General features: G+C 34.4%; 4 protein-coding genes across 7 annotated transcripts; 1 reads left to right on the forward strand and 3 right to left on the reverse strand.

Moving 5' to 3' along the window:
* Positions 1-684: 684 nt before the first annotated feature.
* On the forward strand, positions 685-3559 carry LOC120260705 (U3 small nucleolar ribonucleoprotein protein IMP3). The gene is made up of 5 exons (XM_039268261.1): positions 685-823; positions 936-1077; positions 1178-1285; positions 2922-2996; positions 3165-3559. The coding sequence occupies exons 2-5, from the start codon at positions 944-946 to the stop codon at positions 3394-3396; spliced, it is 549 nt and encodes a 182-aa protein (XP_039124195.1). The 5' UTR covers positions 685-823; positions 936-943; the 3' UTR covers positions 3397-3559.
* Positions 3560-5437: 1878 nt separating this feature from the next.
* LOC120260713 (auxin-responsive protein SAUR50-like) lies at positions 5438-10597 on the reverse strand. Of its 3 annotated transcripts, XR_005536478.1 has the most exons (7): positions 9991-10592; positions 9751-9861; positions 9604-9670; positions 9441-9497; positions 8942-9030; positions 5906-6005; positions 5438-5759 (listed from the first exon to the last, which is right to left on the reverse strand). XR_005536478.1 is itself a non-coding variant. In XM_039268273.1 (3 exons), the coding sequence occupies exon 1, from the start codon at positions 7192-7194 to the stop codon at positions 6865-6867; it is 330 nt and encodes a 109-aa protein (XP_039124207.1). In that variant the 5' UTR covers positions 7195-7919; the 3' UTR covers positions 5438-5759; positions 5906-6005; positions 6531-6864. The 3 variants fall into 3 exon arrangements, 1 of the variants encoding a protein (XP_039124207.1); XR_005536481.1 differs by lacking the exon at positions 9441-9497 and having other exon boundaries at positions 9991-10597; XM_039268273.1 differs by lacking the exons at positions 8942-9030; positions 9441-9497; positions 9604-9670; positions 9751-9861; positions 9991-10592 and adding an exon at positions 6531-7919.
* A 2175-nt stretch (positions 10598-12772) lies between these two features.
* On the reverse strand, positions 12773-15986 carry LOC120263344 (transcription initiation factor TFIID subunit 14b-like). The gene is given in 7 exon segments (XM_039271204.1): positions 12773-13220; positions 14058-14179; positions 14253-14440; positions 14541-14762; positions 14862-14944; positions 15844-15867; positions 15869-15986. Coding segments are annotated over 7 exon segments (789 nt in total). The 5' UTR covers positions 15932-15986; the 3' UTR covers positions 12773-13133.
* Positions 15987-16063: 77 nt separating this feature from the next.
* LOC120263329 (putative pentatricopeptide repeat-containing protein At3g13770, mitochondrial) lies at positions 16064-17942 on the reverse strand. Of its 2 annotated transcripts, none has more exons than XM_039271198.1 (2): positions 16357-17942; positions 16064-16119 (listed from the first exon to the last, which is right to left on the reverse strand). In XM_039271198.1, the coding sequence occupies exon 1, from the start codon at positions 17906-17908 to the stop codon at positions 16508-16510; it is 1401 nt and encodes a 466-aa protein (XP_039127132.1). In that variant the 5' UTR covers positions 17909-17942; the 3' UTR covers positions 16064-16119; positions 16357-16507. The 2 variants fall into 2 exon arrangements, with proteins under 2 accessions (XP_039127132.1, XP_039127128.1); XM_039271194.1 differs by having other exon boundaries at positions 16064-16126.
* Positions 17943-22135: the final 4193 nt, after the last annotated feature.

The following is a 22135-nucleotide window of genomic DNA, read 5'->3' on the forward strand; positions in this document are numbered from 1 at the left end:
GAGTAGAGCGGGCGGTGAGATTAAATCTTGGCCGTTGATTCAATTGGGGCCCTTTTGAGCACGCGCTCTCTAAAGGAACCATTTTGATTGGTGGGTAACTATGCTTGGTCTATTTTATTGGTTGAACTTTTAATTTATATATTAATTTCACATTCTCAAAGTTCCACTCATATAAATATTTACAGTTAACATGCTTTACATTTGCGGCTTAAAATATTTATATAAATAATTCACAAGTTTTGCAAAAAAATAAAAATTGAATGAGAAAAAAAATATGCGGTTAAGTTTTTTTTTTAGTTTATGTTTTTTTAAAAGTGTAGTTAAATAAGAGAAAATATGTGGAATATTTTGAAAATAATTTTTTTTATAAGATATAAGAACATGACAATAATTTTCATTTTAGTTTCTTTTTTTTAAATGGAAAATACAACTCCGTCACTCTAAATTTAGAATGCAAAAATGTTTTTTTAATATAATATGTTAAGAATAAAAATTATTTATGATAATATTATTCTATGAGCGGTTATAAACCCATAACCATAAGAAAACTAAAATTTTATTATTAATAGTGTTCAAAATTTGGATTTAGTTTTAAATTTTTAATTGTTTTAGTTTTGAGAAAAAAAAAAAGAATACACGTTAGTTATAATTAAAAGAAAAGACAGGGTTGTTTATGTAAAAGAAAAAAAATTCCCAAATTGAAAAGCTTCTTCTCCGAGCTTCGCCTCGTCACTAAACCCTAACCCTAATCCCCATAACGCTAGCCGCGGCTGTGGCCTCTTCTCGACCTCCCCGAGCTTCTCCTTCCCTTGATTCACTTCGGGTAAGCTTCTTTTTCACCCTGATTTGGGTTTATTGCTCTTATTTTTGGTTCAAATTTGAGTGTATTGTTGTTATTGATTGGGTTTTTGAATCGATGTTTTCTTGATGTGCAGCGCTGAAGATGAGGAAGCTGAAGTATCATGAGAAGAAGCTCCTGAAAAAGGTGAACTTTCTTGAGTACAAACGGGAGGGTGGTCATCGCGAGGCGTTCGTCACTCGTCGTTACATGCTCACAGAGCGAGATGATTACAAGAAGCAAGTGTTCTTTCTCTATTTTTCCATGTTTTTTTTTGTGATTTTTGTTGCCTTTTTATGATGGTTTGTGAATTTTTTTTTTCTTGATTTTGATGTTTAGGTATGCGACTATTTGCCGGATGGCTCAGAAGCTTGTGAATATCTTGAAGCAGTTGGATCCCAGAGACCCTCACCGCATTGAGATGACTGATAACTTGCTGGAAAAACTGTGAGTTGTTTGATCTGTTGAATTCTTTGAATTTAATCTGTTCTGCTGTTCTGCTTTCCATTTTTTGTAAATTCAATCTTGTGTTGATTTCTTTGTTGTGAATGTTCTGTTCTTTAGTTTACAAAAACTTGATTTTTTCTACCAAAAAAGTTCCCCTCAAGTACAATAATTGGAAGGAGTGTGCTTAGGTCCACTTATAACAAGAAAGAGTGGATTTTTTGTTCAGTGAGCATGATGGGTCAACACTTGTGTTTCTATGTTTTATTGTTTCTGAATTCTTAGACCAATAATTGATGTTTTAAAATATCTTTGAGAATTGTAGGTCGTACGCTTCTAGTTTCAATGATCTTGATAGCCTGTGGTTGTCCTAGAGAATATTAGTAACCGAGGATTTTTTGTGCAATAATGGCTTCTCATCCATTGTGCAATTTTGAGCTGAGGATTGGATTTGGTTGAAAAAATGGTTCAATGGTTTTGAATGATCGTTTATTCAAAGCCTTTCGGTGAGAAAATGTTTTATTCTGTAGTAAAGGTAATAAGCAGCAGTTTAGCTTTGTCTTTGGGTGCCATGTGGATTGTTATTAATGTTATTTTCTTATGTGTATATCTATGATTATTATGATTTTTTTTTCTTGAATGGCATTGGAGATCAACCACAATTTTATTGGCGTTGGGTTATGTTTAAGACTCTTAGGGGCTAGGTAACATTGTAGATAACTGAGCATAGGTAATTTTGGAAGACATGAAAGAAGGGAAAAATGAGTCTAATGAGTTATAGAGTAGAAATAGCAGAGTAAGACTAAAATAAAAAATAATTTATGGTACGCCACATGGTTATGATACCTCAGTCTTTTTTCTGCCTTCATCTCCCCTCTCTATCTTATTCTAGGTTACTATTAGTTTGTTGTCTTTATCACTAACTAGGATTTTTTTTTTCTGCTAAAAGATTTGGACATGATTTTTTTTTCTTTTAATCTATCTCTTATTATTTTCTTGGTCAATATCCCATTAATTCATGGTTTGATTATTTGATTGGAGAGTGATATCCAGCATTTACAAATGTGGTAATTTTGAAATCTTATCAAATTGCTTTCTTTAAAGGACATTATATAGCTGAGGACATCAATTAACTACAACTTTATGATTAATAATGTGAAACTTTTTAGCAGCAGAGACTGTCAAATGACTATTTGCAGATGCTTCTTGTCTTCTCCATTCTTTGATAGAATAGAATCTACACATAGCTGGTTTTTCAAAATTCTCATTTTTTTCCCTTTTCTAGCAACTAGTTTTTGTGAGATTTTATTTTCGTGTCTATGTTTGTCTTATAGAAATCCATACATGGCATAAAAAACTGGAGTTGCCATTAAAGTATCTGTGAAGATTACAGCTCATAAACCCCATGTTTGAATTTTCATTCTACCTTCAACTACCTAAAATTTAATGCGACCACTGTTTGATTCCGCAAGGGGTTATGGCCAATATCACATTACCCAGTCCTTATCTATTTTATTAACTAGATATCGAAATGAAATGAATTGCAGGAATTGAATCTCTTCACATGTTTTTCATTTATGAGTATGGCTGTCATTTGCTTTTCTGTATTACTAACAGATCCACTCTTAATGTATTCCAGTTACAATATGGGTGTCATCTCAACCAAAAAGAGCTTGGCCAAGTGTGAAAAACTTTCAGTGAGCTCATTCTGCAGGTATGCTGCCATTTAGATGCGAAGCAATATCTTACGATTGTAATGGAATTATCCACGGACTTTGTTCATTCACCTTCAATGATTGGTCTTGGCAATATGATTTACATGAAAACATTAGTGTTGTCAGCCTTGACTCATCGTCTTCTGGTTTGATTATGGCGTTTGCAGGCGCAGATTGGCGTCTGTTCTTGTCTACTTGAAGTTTGCAGGGCATCTAAAGGAGGCAGTTACTTATATTGAACAAGGCCATGTACGCGTCGGGCCGGACACAATCACAGACCCGGCATTCCTGGTAACAAGGAACATGGAGGACTTCGTCACCTGGGTAGATTCTTCAAAAATAAAGAGGAAGGTGGATGTATATAATGAGAAACTTGACGACTATGATGCGATGAACTAGAATCTCTATATCCAAATCCTTTCTTGAATTGTAACACTTTTTTTCTTCCTTTGATTTTTGGCAAAGATAATCAAAGTTGTGTTCATTGTGTCTATCAAATTTTGTCAACCCAATTTTATCAGCAATTTGGACTATCATATTGAGTTATTAACATTGTTTGTCATTCATGCATCCTTGTTATTGTGAATGATATATATATATATATATATATATATATATGTTAATTTGAAAATATAGATTTGAATACTTGAGTTTGATATTTTTCATCCTACAATGTGTTTCGGGTTTAGGTTGGATTGGATCAAAATGATTCGTTTGGTTTGTATCTAATATGGTATCAGAGCTTAATGAGAAGTTTATTAAATCATTTGTATGTGAAGCAAATATTTTATCAAGTTAAAGTAGGATTTATAAATAAGTTATTAGATATCCAAAAATTGAAGACTTTGAATCTAGATTTTTTCTTTGGTTATTTGTAACCCAGATTGGGACTACAACACCACCATCCCATCAACAACAACAACAAGCAACCTAAACCCTAACAAATCAAATGATATTCAACAAACTCTTGACAGCTCATTCTCTTCTTGCATTTATTTTGGCATTTCTAATTATTAGCCTAAACAGATAGTCCATTCATTATCCATTTAGTCTTAATTAACTAGTCATTTCAAAACTCATTGAACTACATCATCAAACAAACAAACTAATAACTGTACAAGATAAATTCTAGACCTTCTTTCCATACACTCTAATCCCTATGAATTTTGGTGTTATATGATTTTAGAATGTAAATCACATCTAGCACTTTAGATTATAAATTGAAATTATGAAAATAATTAAAGAAAAACAAAATCAACCAATACAATTAAAAGATTGCTTCTAAAACAAAATGATAATTAAAACAGTCAAGAACTCAACAAGGAACAAGTGGATGCTTGCCCCCACAAGTTGTGTTCTCTATGGTACAACTTTGATTGGCATGCAACTTGCATTTTCATGTTCACATGTTTATGGATCCCACATCTCTTCCCTGTTCTCCGGCCGCCCGCCCGCCGTAATCACCGGCGGAGTTTTCTATTGCCATAGTTATTTTCCCCATCCTTTTCCTAACAAAATGCACATCATTGCTTATCAAGAGAAATAAAGATCACTGGTTTAAGTTATATAAAATTTTCAACTAAGTTTTAGCACAAAATACATTAATTATAATACAAAATAAATAAATTGAATATGATTTAAGTTTTGAGTGTAAAAACATTTAATCAAAGAATGTAGATCTATCACTCTCAAAGAATGTGAAGTAAATGATTTGGTAGCTAATCAAATCATTCTCTCCTACCAACCAAACCAAACATCTCCTCACATTCCCTTTTACATCAATGAAGCATATTCTCATGAGAGAAAATACAAGTGAGACTCTGTGAGAGTGATGTTGTATTTTTAAAGTATACTTGGTTGGTTATATATGAATCTTTCAGCTTGGCATGTGCACCATTTTTGTACATTTGTGTTTGGGAAGCATTAGCTTTGTGTTATTGATAAGAGGCAAACGCAAATGGGTCACTTTGAGTTTGTGTGATGCCTCATAACAGGCAAGATCTTCAAGAAATGAAAGGAAATCTTATTATTATTATTATTATTATTATTATTATTATTATTATTTTTTAAATTATGAGACTGATGTTAATGAAACAAAAGTAAATTTTTCTTATTATGAAACATTGTTAAGAAATTAGAGAGAGAAAAAAAGACTGATTTCTCTTTTTTCTTAATAAAAAATTTGCGAATATAAAGAATTCTTTTATAAACTATCATCCACAATTTTTAACATTTTTGGTTTTTTGGCACTTGGAGAATTACCCACAAAAGCCGACTAGTCCTCTTCTTTTACTGGATTTTTTTCTCTAGTATTCGTCCTTTTTATAAATAAATTATGATTTATTCATTTTATTAAAAAAATTGAGTGGACAAATTTACAACAAAAACTCAATATTTTTTAAACAATAAAAATGGAAAATACAAAACTAATAGAAGAATCTAGAAAGACATTATAAAACACTTAAATAAGAAAAAAATTCTCATGTACAAAAAGCCAAATGAAGGACTACATTCTACATTCATATATATATATATATATGTAAAAGACTATAAGAGTGTTCTCTTGTGAAGTTGGTTGGATGAAGAAAAAAAACATAATACATACAATGGAGAAGCACCAAAAATTAAGACAATACTTCCCTCTGTACTGTCAGAAGATATTTGTGGCTGAGATGAAAGATGGCAGAAAAGAAAGAGCATGCACTTGGCAGCCTTTCTCCCTCTCTTTCTTATTGTGTCCCAACACAAAGGGACAAACCACTCTGAGCACAAGAAAGTAGTAAGGGCAAGCTTTCAAACAACCATGAAAAACCATTCACATATATATATATATATATATTCTTAATTATATACATACTAAATATTATCATCATCATCATTATTATTATTATTATTATAATACCACTACCTTGTAAGTACCCAAAGTACCACTTGATGCTTACTGGTGTTGAAAAGAGTGGCATCCACATGCACTTTCATTGCTTTCAAACTTAACCTCCATCTTGTTGCTGTAGAAAAATAATTAGAGAGAGAGAGAACACTATTAGCCCTTGGAACTCAAAACATGAGGAATGTTTATAATAAGACCAATGTCCTTTAACCATCCTTATTGGAATATTTTAGTGTTTAGAGATTTTTTTCCTTTCATTAATATACTAATGTGAAATCTTTTGATATAAAATTTCGTCATAATTTGATGTATTTGACTATGATGATGGAGACATAAATAAGGTGTGTTATGTCACATTTTCAAAAATAAATAATATTAATAATAAGATACAGAAAACGAACCAGAAATAATCTCTTAAATTAGCATTTTTGATTCAATATCTTTTTCTCCTCTTTTGATAAAAGTCCTAGAAATACTTTTTTTCCTTCTCTTTTTTTTTTTAAAAATAATAATAAAAATAAAAAAAGCCTCTCAGTACACCCTTGATCATTAACTTTAGATGATTTTAAAGGGCACATTTCATGTATAGATAAACAACGTCTTCATATAACAATGTCACACACCCAACTAAACAAATGCTCACCTACTCCATCATATATTCTCCAAACCAACCACATTGAACTTCATCACCAACCCATGAAAGTACTCATGCAAAACACAACAACAAGAACAAGATGAACAGAAGATAGTGAAAAAAAAAACTAACAAGATAAACCATAACATCAAACATCAAGCTTCACTTTCTCTATATAACATTTAGATGCTTAATATAAATATAAACTTATCACTCAGGGCGGCGCAACCGCACGCCGCTAAGTGTACACAAAGCTCTCAGTGAGAGTAGTCAATACAAAACAATGGAGTTAAAAAGCACCACACACACACAGAGAGAGTTTCTACTCCATTAAAATGGCTTTTCATTGAAGCATTGAAGTGAGAGAACGGAAGAAGAAGAGCTCCTCACAAGGGATAGTTAGACCCATATCATGGTCAAAACCAAACTCTTCTTCAGCCCTTTGAAGAAGAGACTGGAACTGAGGATGAGATAAGAGAGAAATAGGAACTATATAACGGCTACGTTTCTCTCCAACATACACTGCAAAGTGTCCCTTTGGGACATCTCCAGGTAGTCCATTGGACTCATCATCCATCCCTTGTGATCTTCTCCCCAAGCTTGAGCACCTCTTTAGCATTTGCTTCAGTGCTGTGGCTTGAGGGAGCTTGGGGGACTTCTTCATTAGGGTCATTTGTTGACAAGGGTAAGTAATGTGTGTGCTTGTGACTCTTCATGTGTATATATATATATAGGCGTAGGGTAGGGTATTGGAGGGCCTCTAATTCTAATTCTAATTCTAATTCTAATTCTAATTTTAATTCTAATTCTAATTCTAATGTTAGTATTAATGCTAATACTTATTCTAATTCAAAAGGACATGGAAGGGCTCAGGATTTTAATGAGAGGCCATGTGTTGGAGAAGTGTTGCCCTTCCTAAGGGCAGGTTTGGCCCTCTTCACTTCTCCATCTTTCAGAAGGGTGTTAGCTTTGTCTTTGAGGGTTTCTGGTGGGTGGAGATTGTGACTTCTCAACTGTTTTTTTAACTATATGAGTAACTAATATAATCTCTCCAAGTACATGCATGTATATACAAAGATGAAAACATATGATTATTTATCTCTTTCTACTTTTAGAGTATATTATTATTTATACAACATAGTTTTTTCAACTCATTAACTTTTTTTCGAGTTATCAATTTGTTGGAAATGCTATTTCACAAACCTATAACATACATCAAAATCATTGATTTTAAGCTTTATTGTCATATGAGGCTTGACCTATATTATTGATAAAATGGACCCAATCTAGGCAAAAAAGCGCACCCCATGGGAACTTTAAATTATATTTAGATATATCTAAAATGTAATCTTTTTAATTTTATTTTACTTGCCACCTCTCTATACAATTTTTTGATGTTTTAAATTGGGTCATAATATATGTAAATAAGTATTTTTTTATTCTTTCATTTCAATAAAATCCCCTTTTAACACACATTATAAAAAACATTCTATACAAAAAATGATCTTCATGTACTATAAACCAAGTAAAAGCATTAAAAAATTTTTTCTCTAGATAACAAGTAAGATAAAATTATAGAAAAAAAGTTTAGGGGTGGTTGGATATAGTTATTCACGTTTCCCTCCTAAGATACAACACTCTTCATAAGCAAAGACAACTTCACAGCCTTTTTAAAGAAAGTGTGCTACCATTAACTAGCTTATCTACAGTGGTCCTTGACTTCTACATGGATGCAAATAGTATTAAAGTCAGACCAAAGAATCTCATGAAATCTCTTGAGCTCCCCAAGAATTGAACATCATAAAGCTCAAACATTTCAACTCCTGCTGGTCCTTTAAAAGCAATACAACTCAACATCCTCTATTAAGAAATCACCTTAATTACCAGCTTTCACTAAGACCAAGCAAAGCAATGAACACAGTCTCCAACATTGTTTTTTTAACTTCTCAAAAATCAAACTTTTTCTTATTGGTTTCGGAAGTTGAAACGATGCAAGTAAACCTGCACATATTTCAAGCCAGTCAATAATCTGTCTATTTTAACTTCCTTTTCTTTTACTACTTTTTTATTACCAGAAAGCAGTTTTCTGTTGCTCCCTTTCTGTGAACTAAAGGTTGATGTTTTTATCTCACCACGGATGAGGACGTCCTGGCAGTACCACACCTGGTCTGGTTTAGGGTGACTTTTATTGTGGGGCTTGTGATACTATGAGCTTAAGGACAAGGCCTCTATTTCTTTCTTTGTAGGACCAGTAGTACCTCTCTTTCTTTCAGAAAGCCATGTGGGTCTCTTTTCCTTTCTGCCCTGTGGTTTTATGACTACTTTTAACTCGCCGCGGCACTACTTTTTCAGTGATTTAATTATGAGGTTCTATCCAAAAATAAAAAATAAAAAATTCATCTACTTGAGAGCATGCATACCTCTGTTACAGAGTTAACCCAACAATGCTTTTGCCTGGATGTGTGGATTGCATCAGTTCAGACTTCAGAGTCTTATTTATCATGTTATCCTGCAAGATATAATTAAGAAAGAAAGTACATGAAACATACATTAGAGAATGATGTGAAATATTAGAAAGATAATTTCTGTCATGTTTGTGCATGTAGATTTTGCAGTTCATTTGATAAGACCTTAAGCCCATGTGTTGGATAAAGATAAAATATGGCAGTTGTGCAAGTAGAGTCACATTTGCCTGGAATTTTATAGCACAACATTTTATGGGGTCCCATAATAGTAAAAGGCAGGTGCAATGAGCAAAATAAACTCAATGCTTAGACAATTCAAAATCAACCTGCCAATCATAGTGAGAAATCTGATACAAGCTTTTTTTTAAAAAAAAAATTTAAAGTGAAATCAAATCCAACTTCTGTTCAAATACTATTAAAATCTCTGTTTCCATGCTTAGAGATGCTAAAGTACCTCCTCTACAGCTTGCCATTTGACCATGGTGGAAAAGAGATTGATGAAGCACTATTTCTGATGACATGCAAAGTCATGTCCATGAGCAATGACAGGCCTCCATGAGCAATGACAGGCCCACAACACAGTTATATGAGTCAATGAAACAAATTGGTACAAGTACCTGTACATGAGAGCTCTTCCGTCCCCTTCTTCCTCCCTACCATACCATCCTCAATTCGCATGGATATCTGCCATTTGTACGTATACAAAAGAATAATATGATCGATATTTGACTCCTTATTAAGCTAAATAAGAAAAAGAAGACAACCTGGATGAGTTAAGAGATTTTCAAAAAGTATCAGATGAGGTGTAATAAAAATGTCAAGACAAGTAACAGTTCTCTGCAAGGTGGGTAGGTGACCATGATTCATACAAAGTCCTGCATAGAGTGGAAGATCATCAATAATCATCCCATGTTCAAAGTAATCCTCTCAATGGTTGAAATCTAATGAGTATAAACACGATGCTACGCAGGAAGATCATTCCTTGTTCTGTGAAATGCAATTACCTGGCAACAAGATTGAGCTCAGGGAGAGGGAATAAAACACTGAGAACTGAATGATGGTGGTGAAAAGTTGGAAAGCAAAGAACTGGAAAGCAATCAAAAAGCATTGCTTCCCCCAATTCCAGTTCTTCACATGAAGGCCACGTTCTCTTGTTCTCATCAGGACAGCAGAGGAAGGCCCCACTGAGATCATTTCTGAAAGCAGCCGCACTTCATTCCTTGAATCACTCCTAGCGTTAGAGTCCACACAGTTTCTCCAGCTGTGACTGATAGAGAACCAAACTATCGAATTATAGCAGTTGATAAAGCATTATCAGTCCAACCAGAAACAGGAATCAGATGGGATTGATGAAAGTGATGCCACAGAGTAGTAGTGAATAAGACCAGACTTAGCCATGTGATCTCTGCAAGAAAGGGCAACTCCAGAAGTGCTAAGAAATGAAACATTTCAGTTCATCTGGGAGGTGAAAATGATGCACAACACTTTCATGATCTGCAATGGATTCTCTAGTACCAAATTTGAAAGAACGATGAAAGGAAGCTAAGGTATAGTCTGTATCAAACACCAAGGACCATGCAAAGTTGGTCAGTTTTGAGAAACCATGGCCACATAAACTACATGGCTCAGAATTCTATCACAGCATCAAAAGCATTGATAAAATGCTGGATAAATTTTTCCAAAAGGGCCTAGAGATCAGTAATTCTTTTTCAACCTTGATCTAATTTGTGACCAGTGCAACGCCATGAGCAGGATATGACACAACATGAGGCAAAGTTGTCATGCTTGGCTTCATTTGTCATGAAAACTCTTAACAATTACGTAGCATGAAAAGATTCCACCCTGTTCATATCTATCATATCAAGAATGCAAGGAAATCATAAATGGTAGGAGCAGGATAAAAGTGGCAGTAAAGTGAATTGTATCCTATAGACCTGCCGTATAATAGGATCAATCCAAGAATAGAATACATGATATGCATCACATGAATCTCAACTCACAGAAGGGTACTAATCCTTCAAACATTCAACCATAGCTTACAGGTTATGAACAAATTAGTTGCATGAGAGGTTTATCAGTAGAATTAGCAGATTCAAATCATGTTCTAATCTAAGATACTGGTCACATGTGTGCATTTCTGCAGCGCGTGATATTGCACATCTACGCTAGCAATAGCTTATGAACATAAAACCTAAAATCAAACCAAAATGGTCAATGTTTTCTTGAACAATCCACGTGGAAACAGTACCTAATGTCCTTCCATCACCAGACAATTCATGCATAATTCATGGCATGCATAATTCACGGAAGTGAAAGAAAAATCACTAATGAAATGATTTCAATAGGTACAGGAATGATGCCAATTAACTTTGCTGTTGTCTGCAATGAAGTAGAGCAGAGACAATCATGAAAAACAAATATCTCGCAGGGGAGTTCAACACATTAGCCATAACTATTACTGAAACCACAAAAAAGTGGGGAAGGTAGAAGGTAAAGAAAATGATAAATTGTGCCTTAAAAGCTACTTTATATTACATTCCAACACAATACCTTGTTTGTAAACATTCACAACATGTTCATGGTTACAATACCCAGCAAACGTTGAACATAATCTATTCAACTTCCACCTCATGGCAATGCTTAAATCTCAAGGCAAACTGTTAATGTTAAAACCATATGAAAGAAGCACTGGACTATTTTTAACATAGAAAAATAATTTCAACTCGGACATGATCAAAACCTGATGTCAGATAGCTGTGAATGAGAATTACCTACATCATAAACTCATTTAACATAACAAAGTTAGACTTTCAAACTTTAGATAAATCATCTGCTATTGCTTTCTTGCCAATAAACTCCCATCTCATCACATCAAGTGGTACTCTTTTCTAGTCTATGTCATGGTGGTTGTAACCTTTCTCAAATTTAAATGAAGAAGGAAAATATAAAGACTTGCCAGTGTACAACAACAATAATGATCAGTATCTCTGCTCGAAAAGAAAGAAAGCTTTACTTAGTATGTACAAGATCCTGAGACCTTTCAACAAAATGCTACCAGCCAATTAAGCATCATCATATTAAAGGACACTTACCGCATATTCCTGTAGTACTATAATTATATTGTATAAAAATCTTACACCAGAAATGGGTTACCAGATTATCAGTTCACAAGGCAAATTGATGATCGGTATAAAAATTGCAATGACTTGACAACAAACATCATCTATCTCTAAGTTAAACCGACTCGGAATGTTCTTTACAATGTCATCCACTAACTAATAAAAGAAGGAAATAGAATAATAATTGGGGGCTAACTCAATATTACAAATCAAATGAAATCTACAACATAATAATCGTGTAATGCATCACTTAGCATTCTAATAAGTAAAATCAAACTTAGACATATGCAAAATCTTACTATCTAGCTATAGAAATTGATGTCCCCAAGAAATTGACATCAGACAATACCCACGCAGGCTACCATTTCAAGCAGGTTAACTGTTACTGTAACAAGGGCAATGGCAAAATTTTCGGTTTTGTATGGCATACGCACAACACATAAAAAATTCTTAATGGAAACAACAAAGACTTGAAAGGTAACATTGCCATTTAAATGATCTGTGCATACTTTTAAGTTTTAAATGCCTTATATAATCTCCATAGGTCAGGTGGTTCAAATAAATATTAACTTCTAGACTCACCCATGGAAATATCCATGACGAGCGATGACCATAATTCTATAAAACATTACACAGACTACAGATACTTATCCAAGTTGGAGAAAGCTGAAAAAATGGGAACTTGATAATATAAATCACACAAGGAATTAATGTATAAGAGATCTGAAAATACATGATTATCTGTCACAATATAAAAGGCATTTAGTTATTATACATAAAATATGTATGTGTCAAACTCCAGAATGTTTCTTTCCCTTCACTGTCAAGCTCCCGCACTGAAAATTAAGAAACATGATTAGCAATTGATTTCTGTTTTACATTTTCAGATATGAGTTTGTTCTTCAAACTCAAATTAGAAGAGAAACCAAAACAAGATCAAGAAGGGACTCTGCCAGAAAACACATACAATTAGTCCTTGATTTTCATCACTATATCCCCACTCTCAATGACAAAAGGATCAAGAACATTCATTGACCAGATGCAGCATTTGACTGCTGAGGCGGGGCATCGATCATGCTCAATTGTCTCCTAAGCTTTGCAATATGAGCCTGCACCTGGCAGAGGGGCATAGATAATAAAAATTGAATTCCAGAAATTGCCCATGATATAATGATACAAATTTATTAATATTAAGGCCTCAAAATTAGGAACCCAATTTCTGCATACAATTAATTCAAAATCCAACAACTTTCCTATTTTATACTCTCTCCTTCCAGATCAGAATCTACTACCTCATGAAGTCATAATTATGAACTACCACATTAAATTAATGTTGTGACTGATAAGGTATAGGTCTTGGATATAACTAATCAGGTATAGGTCATGGATATAACTAATCAGGTATAGGTCATTTGCTTAAACCTACCTCAAACCAGGCAGAAAAGATTCTAGCAGGCAAAGAATATTTTGAACAGAATGGTTTCTCAAGCTAACCTCATAGAAGGTAATGAATTGACTCAACAGATCTATCTTCTCTAAATACCTCACTTGAACCAAGAAACAATATCTGTTAATGGGAAAAAAATTACAGACATTAACAATGGCCTCAAGCTGGCCATGGATCATGCACAAGTTTAACTATACCCAATAAAAATAGCACAGTAATCTAAACCAATAAAGGAAAAAAAATTAACAACGATGGATTGTTATACAAACAACAAATTGTTGGGCCATATATCTTAGTTTTAACATAGCTGTTACATAAATATCCATGCCATGATATGACAGCCATGCCAGTGTTGATTGGGGGCATTATAGCAAAGGAGGAATTTCCAGTGCCGATTGGCTACATCATAGCAAGGAAGGAATTTCCCTATGCAGTGCATTTGATGCATTTGACTGACCAAAATGCTTGTGTGCATAGATCAAGGAATAGGAGAATCAGCATTTACCTGTTGACGAGCCGCAGCAAGCTTTAGTAGCTCATCAGCCTCTGAGAAATTCATGAACCACTGACTCAGTGGATGATCCTTGATGTCGCCTCTCTTCTTCTCATTCATAACTTCAGAAGGTCCTATAGTAAACAAAACGAATTTTACTTGTCAAAATGACAAGAAACACACAAGATGGATGCTAGGAAAGGATACCTGGGGGTGGCAGGTTTAAACCAGCAGGCAGCCTTGGAACAACTGCAGCAGGATGGTTTTGGACGCGGACAAAAAAGGCTTCTGAAGGCTCTGAAAAAACTATTTCATCATATGTTTCAACAACAACAGGCTTTTTAGTAGTTTGAGGTCCACTATCATCCTCAGGATAGAGCTTTAGCTGGTGGTATCTGTACAGTAGTGAATAAACAAGAACAATTGTGTGCAAGGAAGAAGAAGAAGAAAAACAAAAACAGCAGGCTGTTTGACACCAATTTGCAATTAACTTACAGGTCCAATTGCTTGTCACAAACATCATTGTGGAAAAAGAGGCTAATGGCAATCTCAAATTCTCCCCAGCCAGACTCTGACACTTCAAAAGGTGCTGATTCAACTACTCTAGTTGGATTATTAAAACTAGGATGTAGTTGAAACACAGCGCGCTTTATGATTACACTCAGATCCTCATTTGTCGCCCCCCGGACATAAACAGTCCATTTATGAGATTGATACCTAAAACAAAGCAGTTCATGTGGCTTTACAAAATCAGCTCAGAAATGTGCAGCATATAAAAATAAAAACATAAACAAATTGAAAGTAAAGAGTTCATACTCGCTTGCTTTTTTACCAAGCCAAAAAGATATAGTGCCATAAACAATTGGAAAGCTAACTTCCACATCTTTAAGCCTTTTATTCTGCATCTTCAGAAAAACAAAAACAAACAACAAAATATCAATTCCGTAGAAAGAATAGGAATTTAAGACATCAAAAACTAAATGAAGGGCATAGCACAAGATTATGGTATGCCTTCGCATCTTGAGGCTGCAGACAATATAACTTATTTCCTTTGGTCGTAAACCTAAAATTTAAAGGCAGATCATAAACAAAAGAAAGACCACAAAAAATGATTTTAGGTATAGCTAGTACTTTCATCATTGGTATCAACCTTGCTTGATCATCAACACCCTTTACATCCAAATATAAAATATTACCAGAAAAAGATAACATTATATATATACATATATATCTAATGAAAAATAGTCAGAAATTTGTCAGAGTTGGCAAATGTTCCCAAAACAAGATTTGTTAAAACCTTATACAATGCTTATTGCATTTCTTTGAGCATCACCGGCAAAACTATCACATTGACACAAATAGTAAAGATGATAGTTTCCATTTGAGTAATGTTATTTGTAAAAACTAGACTTTCCAATTAATAATAATCATTGTTTTTTTTCCTTGAGAAAGGCTGTTGGATGAAAGAAAACTCATTTAAGGAGTGCGTTTCGTCCAAATAGTGTTTGTCTTTTCAAATGAAATGCTTGATCACATCATCAGCGAGGGTCGAATAGACTATGAACGTCAGTCTAGACACAAAACCCTACTTCAGACCCCAAATCACTAAACCACTAACTCCACCTCAAAGATCCCAATATCCGTATAAAATCCAAAAATTCAGGGAAAAAACTGAAATAGTACAGCAAATGAATCCTATAATCAAGAATGTCTGAAATCTAAGCAAGCGACTTCGATTTCTATTGCCCTACATCTACAAACATGAAATCAATGGCGAGAGTAGCGGAAGGAAGAGGACCTTCTTGCTGTCAGGATCGTCAGGGAGGGCGAACGACCTTGGAGCGCTGGGATTTGGGGGCAGCTTGAGCTTCGAGCTGGGTAGGCATCGACGAAGAAGAAGGAGAAGAAGATGACTCCAACGCCGGGAACGCAAGTGAGAGAATGAGAGGGGTATTTGATGAGACTAACGGGTCGGATTGATCGGAGATCCGAATCCGATTTGCTTTGTCGGGGTTTGGATTTGCTTCTTATCGGATTCGGGTAAAAAATATTGGGTCTTTTTACTTATCACCCCCTGAAAACTAGAGAAATTATTTGTCCGCCGTCATTTTTCAGAAGTATCACATAAACAGTGAACACTCTTTTACACTGGCCAGCATAGCAATTTTGATGTTATAAGTTCATTGTTCCTTTTAAGATTTTTTTAGTAAAATGGCTGTACTATGAGATTTCATCAATTAGCCTAATAATATATATATATATACACGTGCTAAGAACTTGATTAAATTAAACCTTAGTAATGAAAACTTACAAAGAGATCACTTCCAAATTCAGAAGAATTTCACTGCTTGTTGATGATATAGATAAAGAGAAGAACTTCCAAATTTCTTACTAAAACACACAAAAAGCGCAACATCGATTACTCCTGAACCATATCACACTGGTTCGGTGATCCGATATGATCACCGATCTAACCGGCTAGAACCGGAATCTTTTTTCAATCCCCTCTGTTTCATCAACTCCCTAACCTCTTCAATTTCAACCCACATTCCAACTCTGGCATACAAATTAGACAATTCAACAAAGATACCCACATTATCAGGATCCAATTCATGAGCTCTCTTTGCTGCAAGCTCACCAATGCCGACATTCCCCGAATCCTTGCAAGCACTTAGCAAAGCTCCCCAAACACTAACACCAATGCCACTAGTAGTATTAGCAATCTCCCATGCCTTCTCCACTTCACCAGCTCTACATAACATGTCAATGACACAACCATAATGTTCGGCTTTCGCCACCATCCCATAGTTCTTCCTCATCGATTGTAAGTAATTAAGCCCGGTCGCAACTTCACCAGCGTGTCTACACGCAGAGAGAACCGCCAAGAAGGCGATTTCATCCGGTTCAATCCCTTCATCCAACATTTCATTGAAACACATGATCACAGCATCAAACATTCCATTCCTTCCATAGGCATTGATCATTGATGTCCATAAAACCACATCTGATCTCTTCTTGTTGCACTGATCAAACACTTGCCGAGCTTTGCTCGTGAGGCCGCACCGGCCATACATTTCAACTAGTGAGCTCTGAAGACACAAATCATCTACAAAGTTATCAATTCTACGGAGAAAATAAGCATGAGCTTCGATACCGATTGTGATATCGGTTGTCTCAGCACTGATTCGGAGAATACCAGAGAGTGTGCACTCATCAGGGTACAATCCAAAACCAAACATCTCATGAGCTAACAATAAACCTTCCGGCCAATTCTGGCTCTCTATGTATCCATTCAAGAGAGTATTAACACAGATAGTGTTTCTCAGTGGCATTTCATCAAACACCTTCCGTGCACAAACAAGGTGGCTCATTTTTGAGTAGAAACCAATCAAAGCACCACCAACGAAAACACTGGACATACAACCGGACTTCACTGAGAATGCATGGAGTTGCTCACCGACGCAGGTGGCTCTGGGGGAGGACGCTGCGAGGAGAGAGCTGCAGAGAGTGTAAGAGTCCAAGCGGGCGCCGAGGCGGTGAGTAAAGGAGAGGGTTTGGAGGGCGGAGGAGGGGAAGTGGTGGCGAGATAGAGAGGAGATGAGGGCGTTGTAAGGAGGGGGATTGAGAGAGTAACAGATGGTGGAAATGAGGAGGTTGGCGATGCGGGTGCGAGGGAGGGTGGAGGAGTAGGAGAGGAAGAGCTTGGTGAGGAGGTGGGGATGGGAGAAGAGGGAGGTGCGGAGGAGGCGAGAGTGGAGGATGGAGGTGGAGGTGAGGCATCGCCATTGGAGAGCTTGGTCGAGGAGATCGGAGAGCCCGGCAACGACGACGTCTTTCGTTTCGATCACAGCTCCATTTCGCATGTGAATCGCGCGTTCTCTCTCTCTCTCTCTCTCTCTCCCTCTAAGTCTTTCTCGCTCCGATATAGACCCGTTTATCATCTTAACGGATTCGGGTTGGATTTTTTATTTTTTTATTTTTATTTTTATTTTTGTAGCAACAAATGCCATGGCCCCGCTTGATGCCAAAGTTTTGAGTTACAGAAAAACACAAGTATTTAATTTATAAATAGCCAGAATACATCACAAAAGGTTATCAGGACACAATACAGTACAAATGGATAAAATTTTTACATCATCAAAACCTCGGTTCAAAAATTTTATCATGGTAATTTAACTATTTGTTCTGTACTGTATTATATTGCTTATGTTGTTTTTAATTGCGTATTAAACGGACCCACCCTCACATAGTGACACCGGATTTAGACAATAAGTCTGTACCCAATATTGAAGATCTATTGCCACTATGTGTCAAACGAAACTTATTCTTGAGACCCACTATATATCTTACATTTACTTTTCTCAACGGCCAATATCACTGGGGTATGAGCTTTTTCTGTTGGCTTGAATAGGGTTGTGTTTGAGGTTTTTACTTGACACCACCTGAAAAATAACCAAATTACTCATCACTTATCTTTCTAATTTTATTTTCCTTCCTTTTTTTTTTTTAACATTACTATGGGTGGCTCAACTTTTAAAATGAAAAATTTTTTGACTTTAATGATGAATTATTGTATTATAAAAATGAAATAAAATTGAGCATATTGCCATCCTAGTTAAAATACCATTTAAATATAAATCATTGTTTTTTATTGGTAGCAAGTACACCCTAATACCAGGGTTAGTCAATAGCATAATAATTTATTGTACTATTTAAAAAGAAACTTAAAAAATATAAAAATTAAATTATTTTAATATTTTATAATTAGATTTAGTCACAAGTAGCAAGTAAAATACGAAGATTAGTTATAGAAAAAAAAAAAATTTACGGACAATCTGATCCAATCCAGCCCAATTTCAATAAAATGATCTTGGGCTGGGCCGAATCAAAATGGGCTCAAATCAAAAAAGAACTGAAAACACCATCTTTGAAATTTAATGACTGAACATTTTCATTTTAAATTAATAACTAATTTTTTTAAAAGATTAAATTTATACCAATGAATATCTACTTGTCCAGCCAGCATTGACAGGAATTTAGTCAATAATGAAAATAATAATAAATAAGACTAGTAATAAATTAAATCAAAAGGAGAATTAAAGGCCTAAGTAAGGGATAATGAAAAAAATTATTATATTTGTAAAGATAAATGAAATATATCTACATTGAATAAAGTTGCTTTCATATTAATAGTGTTGCATCTTGGGATAAACAAGAGAATTAAAGGACTAAGCAAGGGATCATGAAAAAAAAATTATAGGCAATGAGTGTTGTGTTAAAGAGGGAACATCATGTTCTTTTCTTTCAATTAAAATTTGTATATATATATATATATATGTATGTATGTTACGTATGTATGAATTTTGCAAGCTTATCCATTGCGCCAACATGGCTTCTTTTAGGCTAACTAGGACAATCGTTTTTTTAGCTTTAGATATATAATAACTAGTTCACATTAATTAAGAAATGCATACACATACAAGGTACTTAATTAAAAAGTGTACACATAATAATATAACTTTCAAATGATATAGCAAGCGAGTGTAATTGCATAATATATATATATATAAGAACATCATAAACCCTATAATGAAAGTACATTGAGAAGTGTATTAAATATAAACCCCATTAAAAATGTTCATATATTATACTAGTCTACTATAGCAAGTTAGCAACATATATTTTAATGCTAATATTTATCACTGCATGAAGTTTGAATGAATTGTCAATTTTTTTTTTTTTTTGGTAGGGCGATAAGCACCAACCCTCATGGGCATACGCGGGCGGGGAAATTGCCACAACATCCTCACCCTCTTGAAACTGGGGAGCGCGGTCAGGGAGAATCGAACTCGCGTCTCCTCCAACGAGGGGACCCGGGGTACCACTAGGCTACAAGCCCTTTGGTAATAAATTGTCATCTTAATATACAAAGTCCTCATTAACTCAAAAGCAATATGAATTACCATCTCAATGTATAATGTTCTTATTAGATCAAAAAACTGCATGATTCTTTTTATTTTATTTTTTTTATAAAGCTACATGAGTTATCATCTTCATAATGCCCTCCCTATGATCTCTTTCTCTTTCTCTCATATTATTAACTTCAGAGTTTTGAAACTGCATGAATTATTACTATTTGTATATCAGATAATAATTACCTTCACTGTATTAGGAGATGCATGAATTGTTACTATATATTTGTTTATCAGATAACCTTCATATTACATTCATGAGATGCAGTCTTGTTTTTATCAGCTAAGCTTCATTATATATCATGAGATGCATGAATAATTACTATTTGTTTATCAGCTAACTTTCATTATATCATGACATGCATGAATGATTACTTTTGTTAATTTATCAGATAACCTTCATTAAATCATAAGATGCATGACTTATTACTATTTCTTTTTTTTTTAATCAAATTAATAAGCTTCTTTAATTAGATCAGAGATGCATGACTTATCATCATCTGCATATATAATGCTCTCTCCCATTCATGTACACACACATATTAAATCGCTTATACCTCTCTATCCTTAATTAATTAACATTGAATGAAGAATAACAAAGGAACCATCCAACAATGTATATCTATATATCTTAAAGATATATTAATGTTATTCTTTCTCTTTAGTTATCTATAAAAGGTTAAAACGTACATAACAAGTTTGTTATATTTATACATCCTCTAACTCTAAATTGAACTTAATTAATTAGTTGTTATATATGCTGTCATGAATCATATATGATCTGTCTCTCTATCTGAAGATGTATATATATAAAGTTAACATATATAGAGATACAAATAATTATTGAATGAAATGAATATATACAAGATGAAAGACGGGATGACGACGGAGACTCCGGCATGAATACATCCAAAAATGGTGAGCATCAGTACTGATCACATGGTGCACAAAGTCGGCAGCTTGTGCACATAAAATATAAAGGCGAGCATCCGAGATGCTCGCTGCGATGACAATAAACAAATCTTTAATCCAGAAATCTCAGCCAATCATCGATGAGCATCGGCTCCGTCAAGAAAGTAAGACTAAGGAGACAGCGAAAGCCGACGACATCGTTTGATGATTCGAGGCGGCAGGTGGTGGTCATCACATGGACATGGCTTGTGGTCCATGTTTTATTTATATATGTATATACATATATATATATATATATATATATAGCTTGTTGCACCTCCCCATTTGTTTAATTATATATACATGGAGATGGAGTAAGCTTCTTTAATTATTAAAGGATGAAGGTATTATAATATTTGATTAGAATATGATTTCATGCTTTGTTTGATGGGTAGAGAGTTGGAAAGAGCCACTGCACCACCTTTCTCTCTTCTACCTATTGCTTACCTTGCCTTTCAACTAACTTTTTTAGAGTTAGGGTTAGGGTTAGAGTTAAGGTTAGGCTTCATATATATAAATATTTTTCTAATTAATTATTTCTTTAGCTTTTTTTAAAATCTAAGTATGTTTAATGGAAACCATTAGATTATGATTTGACGGTTATTAACTATAGGATACTGTACAGATCTACTCTTAGGTATATTGTGCTCTAATAGCACTAGTATTTGGTACTCTATATAAATGGATAATATATAGCAAACTATAAGACGTCTTTAGATTTCAAATTTAGGGAGTCACTGGCTAGATGGCGTGCTATATATAAAATATGCATGCTTTTGAATTTTAATAGAGAGCTTCAACTTTAAAGAGAGATTAATTAATGAAATGGTTAATTGGATTAATTAATTGCTAATTGCTTTTTAATTAATGGTTAATGGGTTTTACTTTGTTAATTTGTTTGATTGTGAGTGTGAAAGAGGGAAGCCGGCATTTTGGAAGGAAGTTGGAGAACAAAAAAGGGGAGTGAGGATTAAGGCCTCAAATATCTTGTTTTTCAACTTTGTTTAAGAAGTTGATTAATGCTAATTGATGTGTATTGGTGTTTGAAATTGGCCCACTAATAAAAAATTAAGTGGGTGGCGAAAGATTCGAAATTGACGCTAGTTGATAGTGACCTTAATTAAGTCTCAAAGGTTCATTGAAAGGGCGAAATTAATTAGAACACAC

This window comes from Dioscorea cayenensis, chromosome 1 (assembly GCF_009730915.1).
Source record: "Dioscorea cayenensis subsp. rotundata cultivar TDr96_F1 chromosome 1, TDr96_F1_v2_PseudoChromosome.rev07_lg8_w22 25.fasta, whole genome shotgun sequence".
In the NCBI taxonomy this organism is placed as follows: domain Eukaryota; kingdom Viridiplantae; phylum Streptophyta; class Magnoliopsida; order Dioscoreales; family Dioscoreaceae; genus Dioscorea; species Dioscorea cayenensis.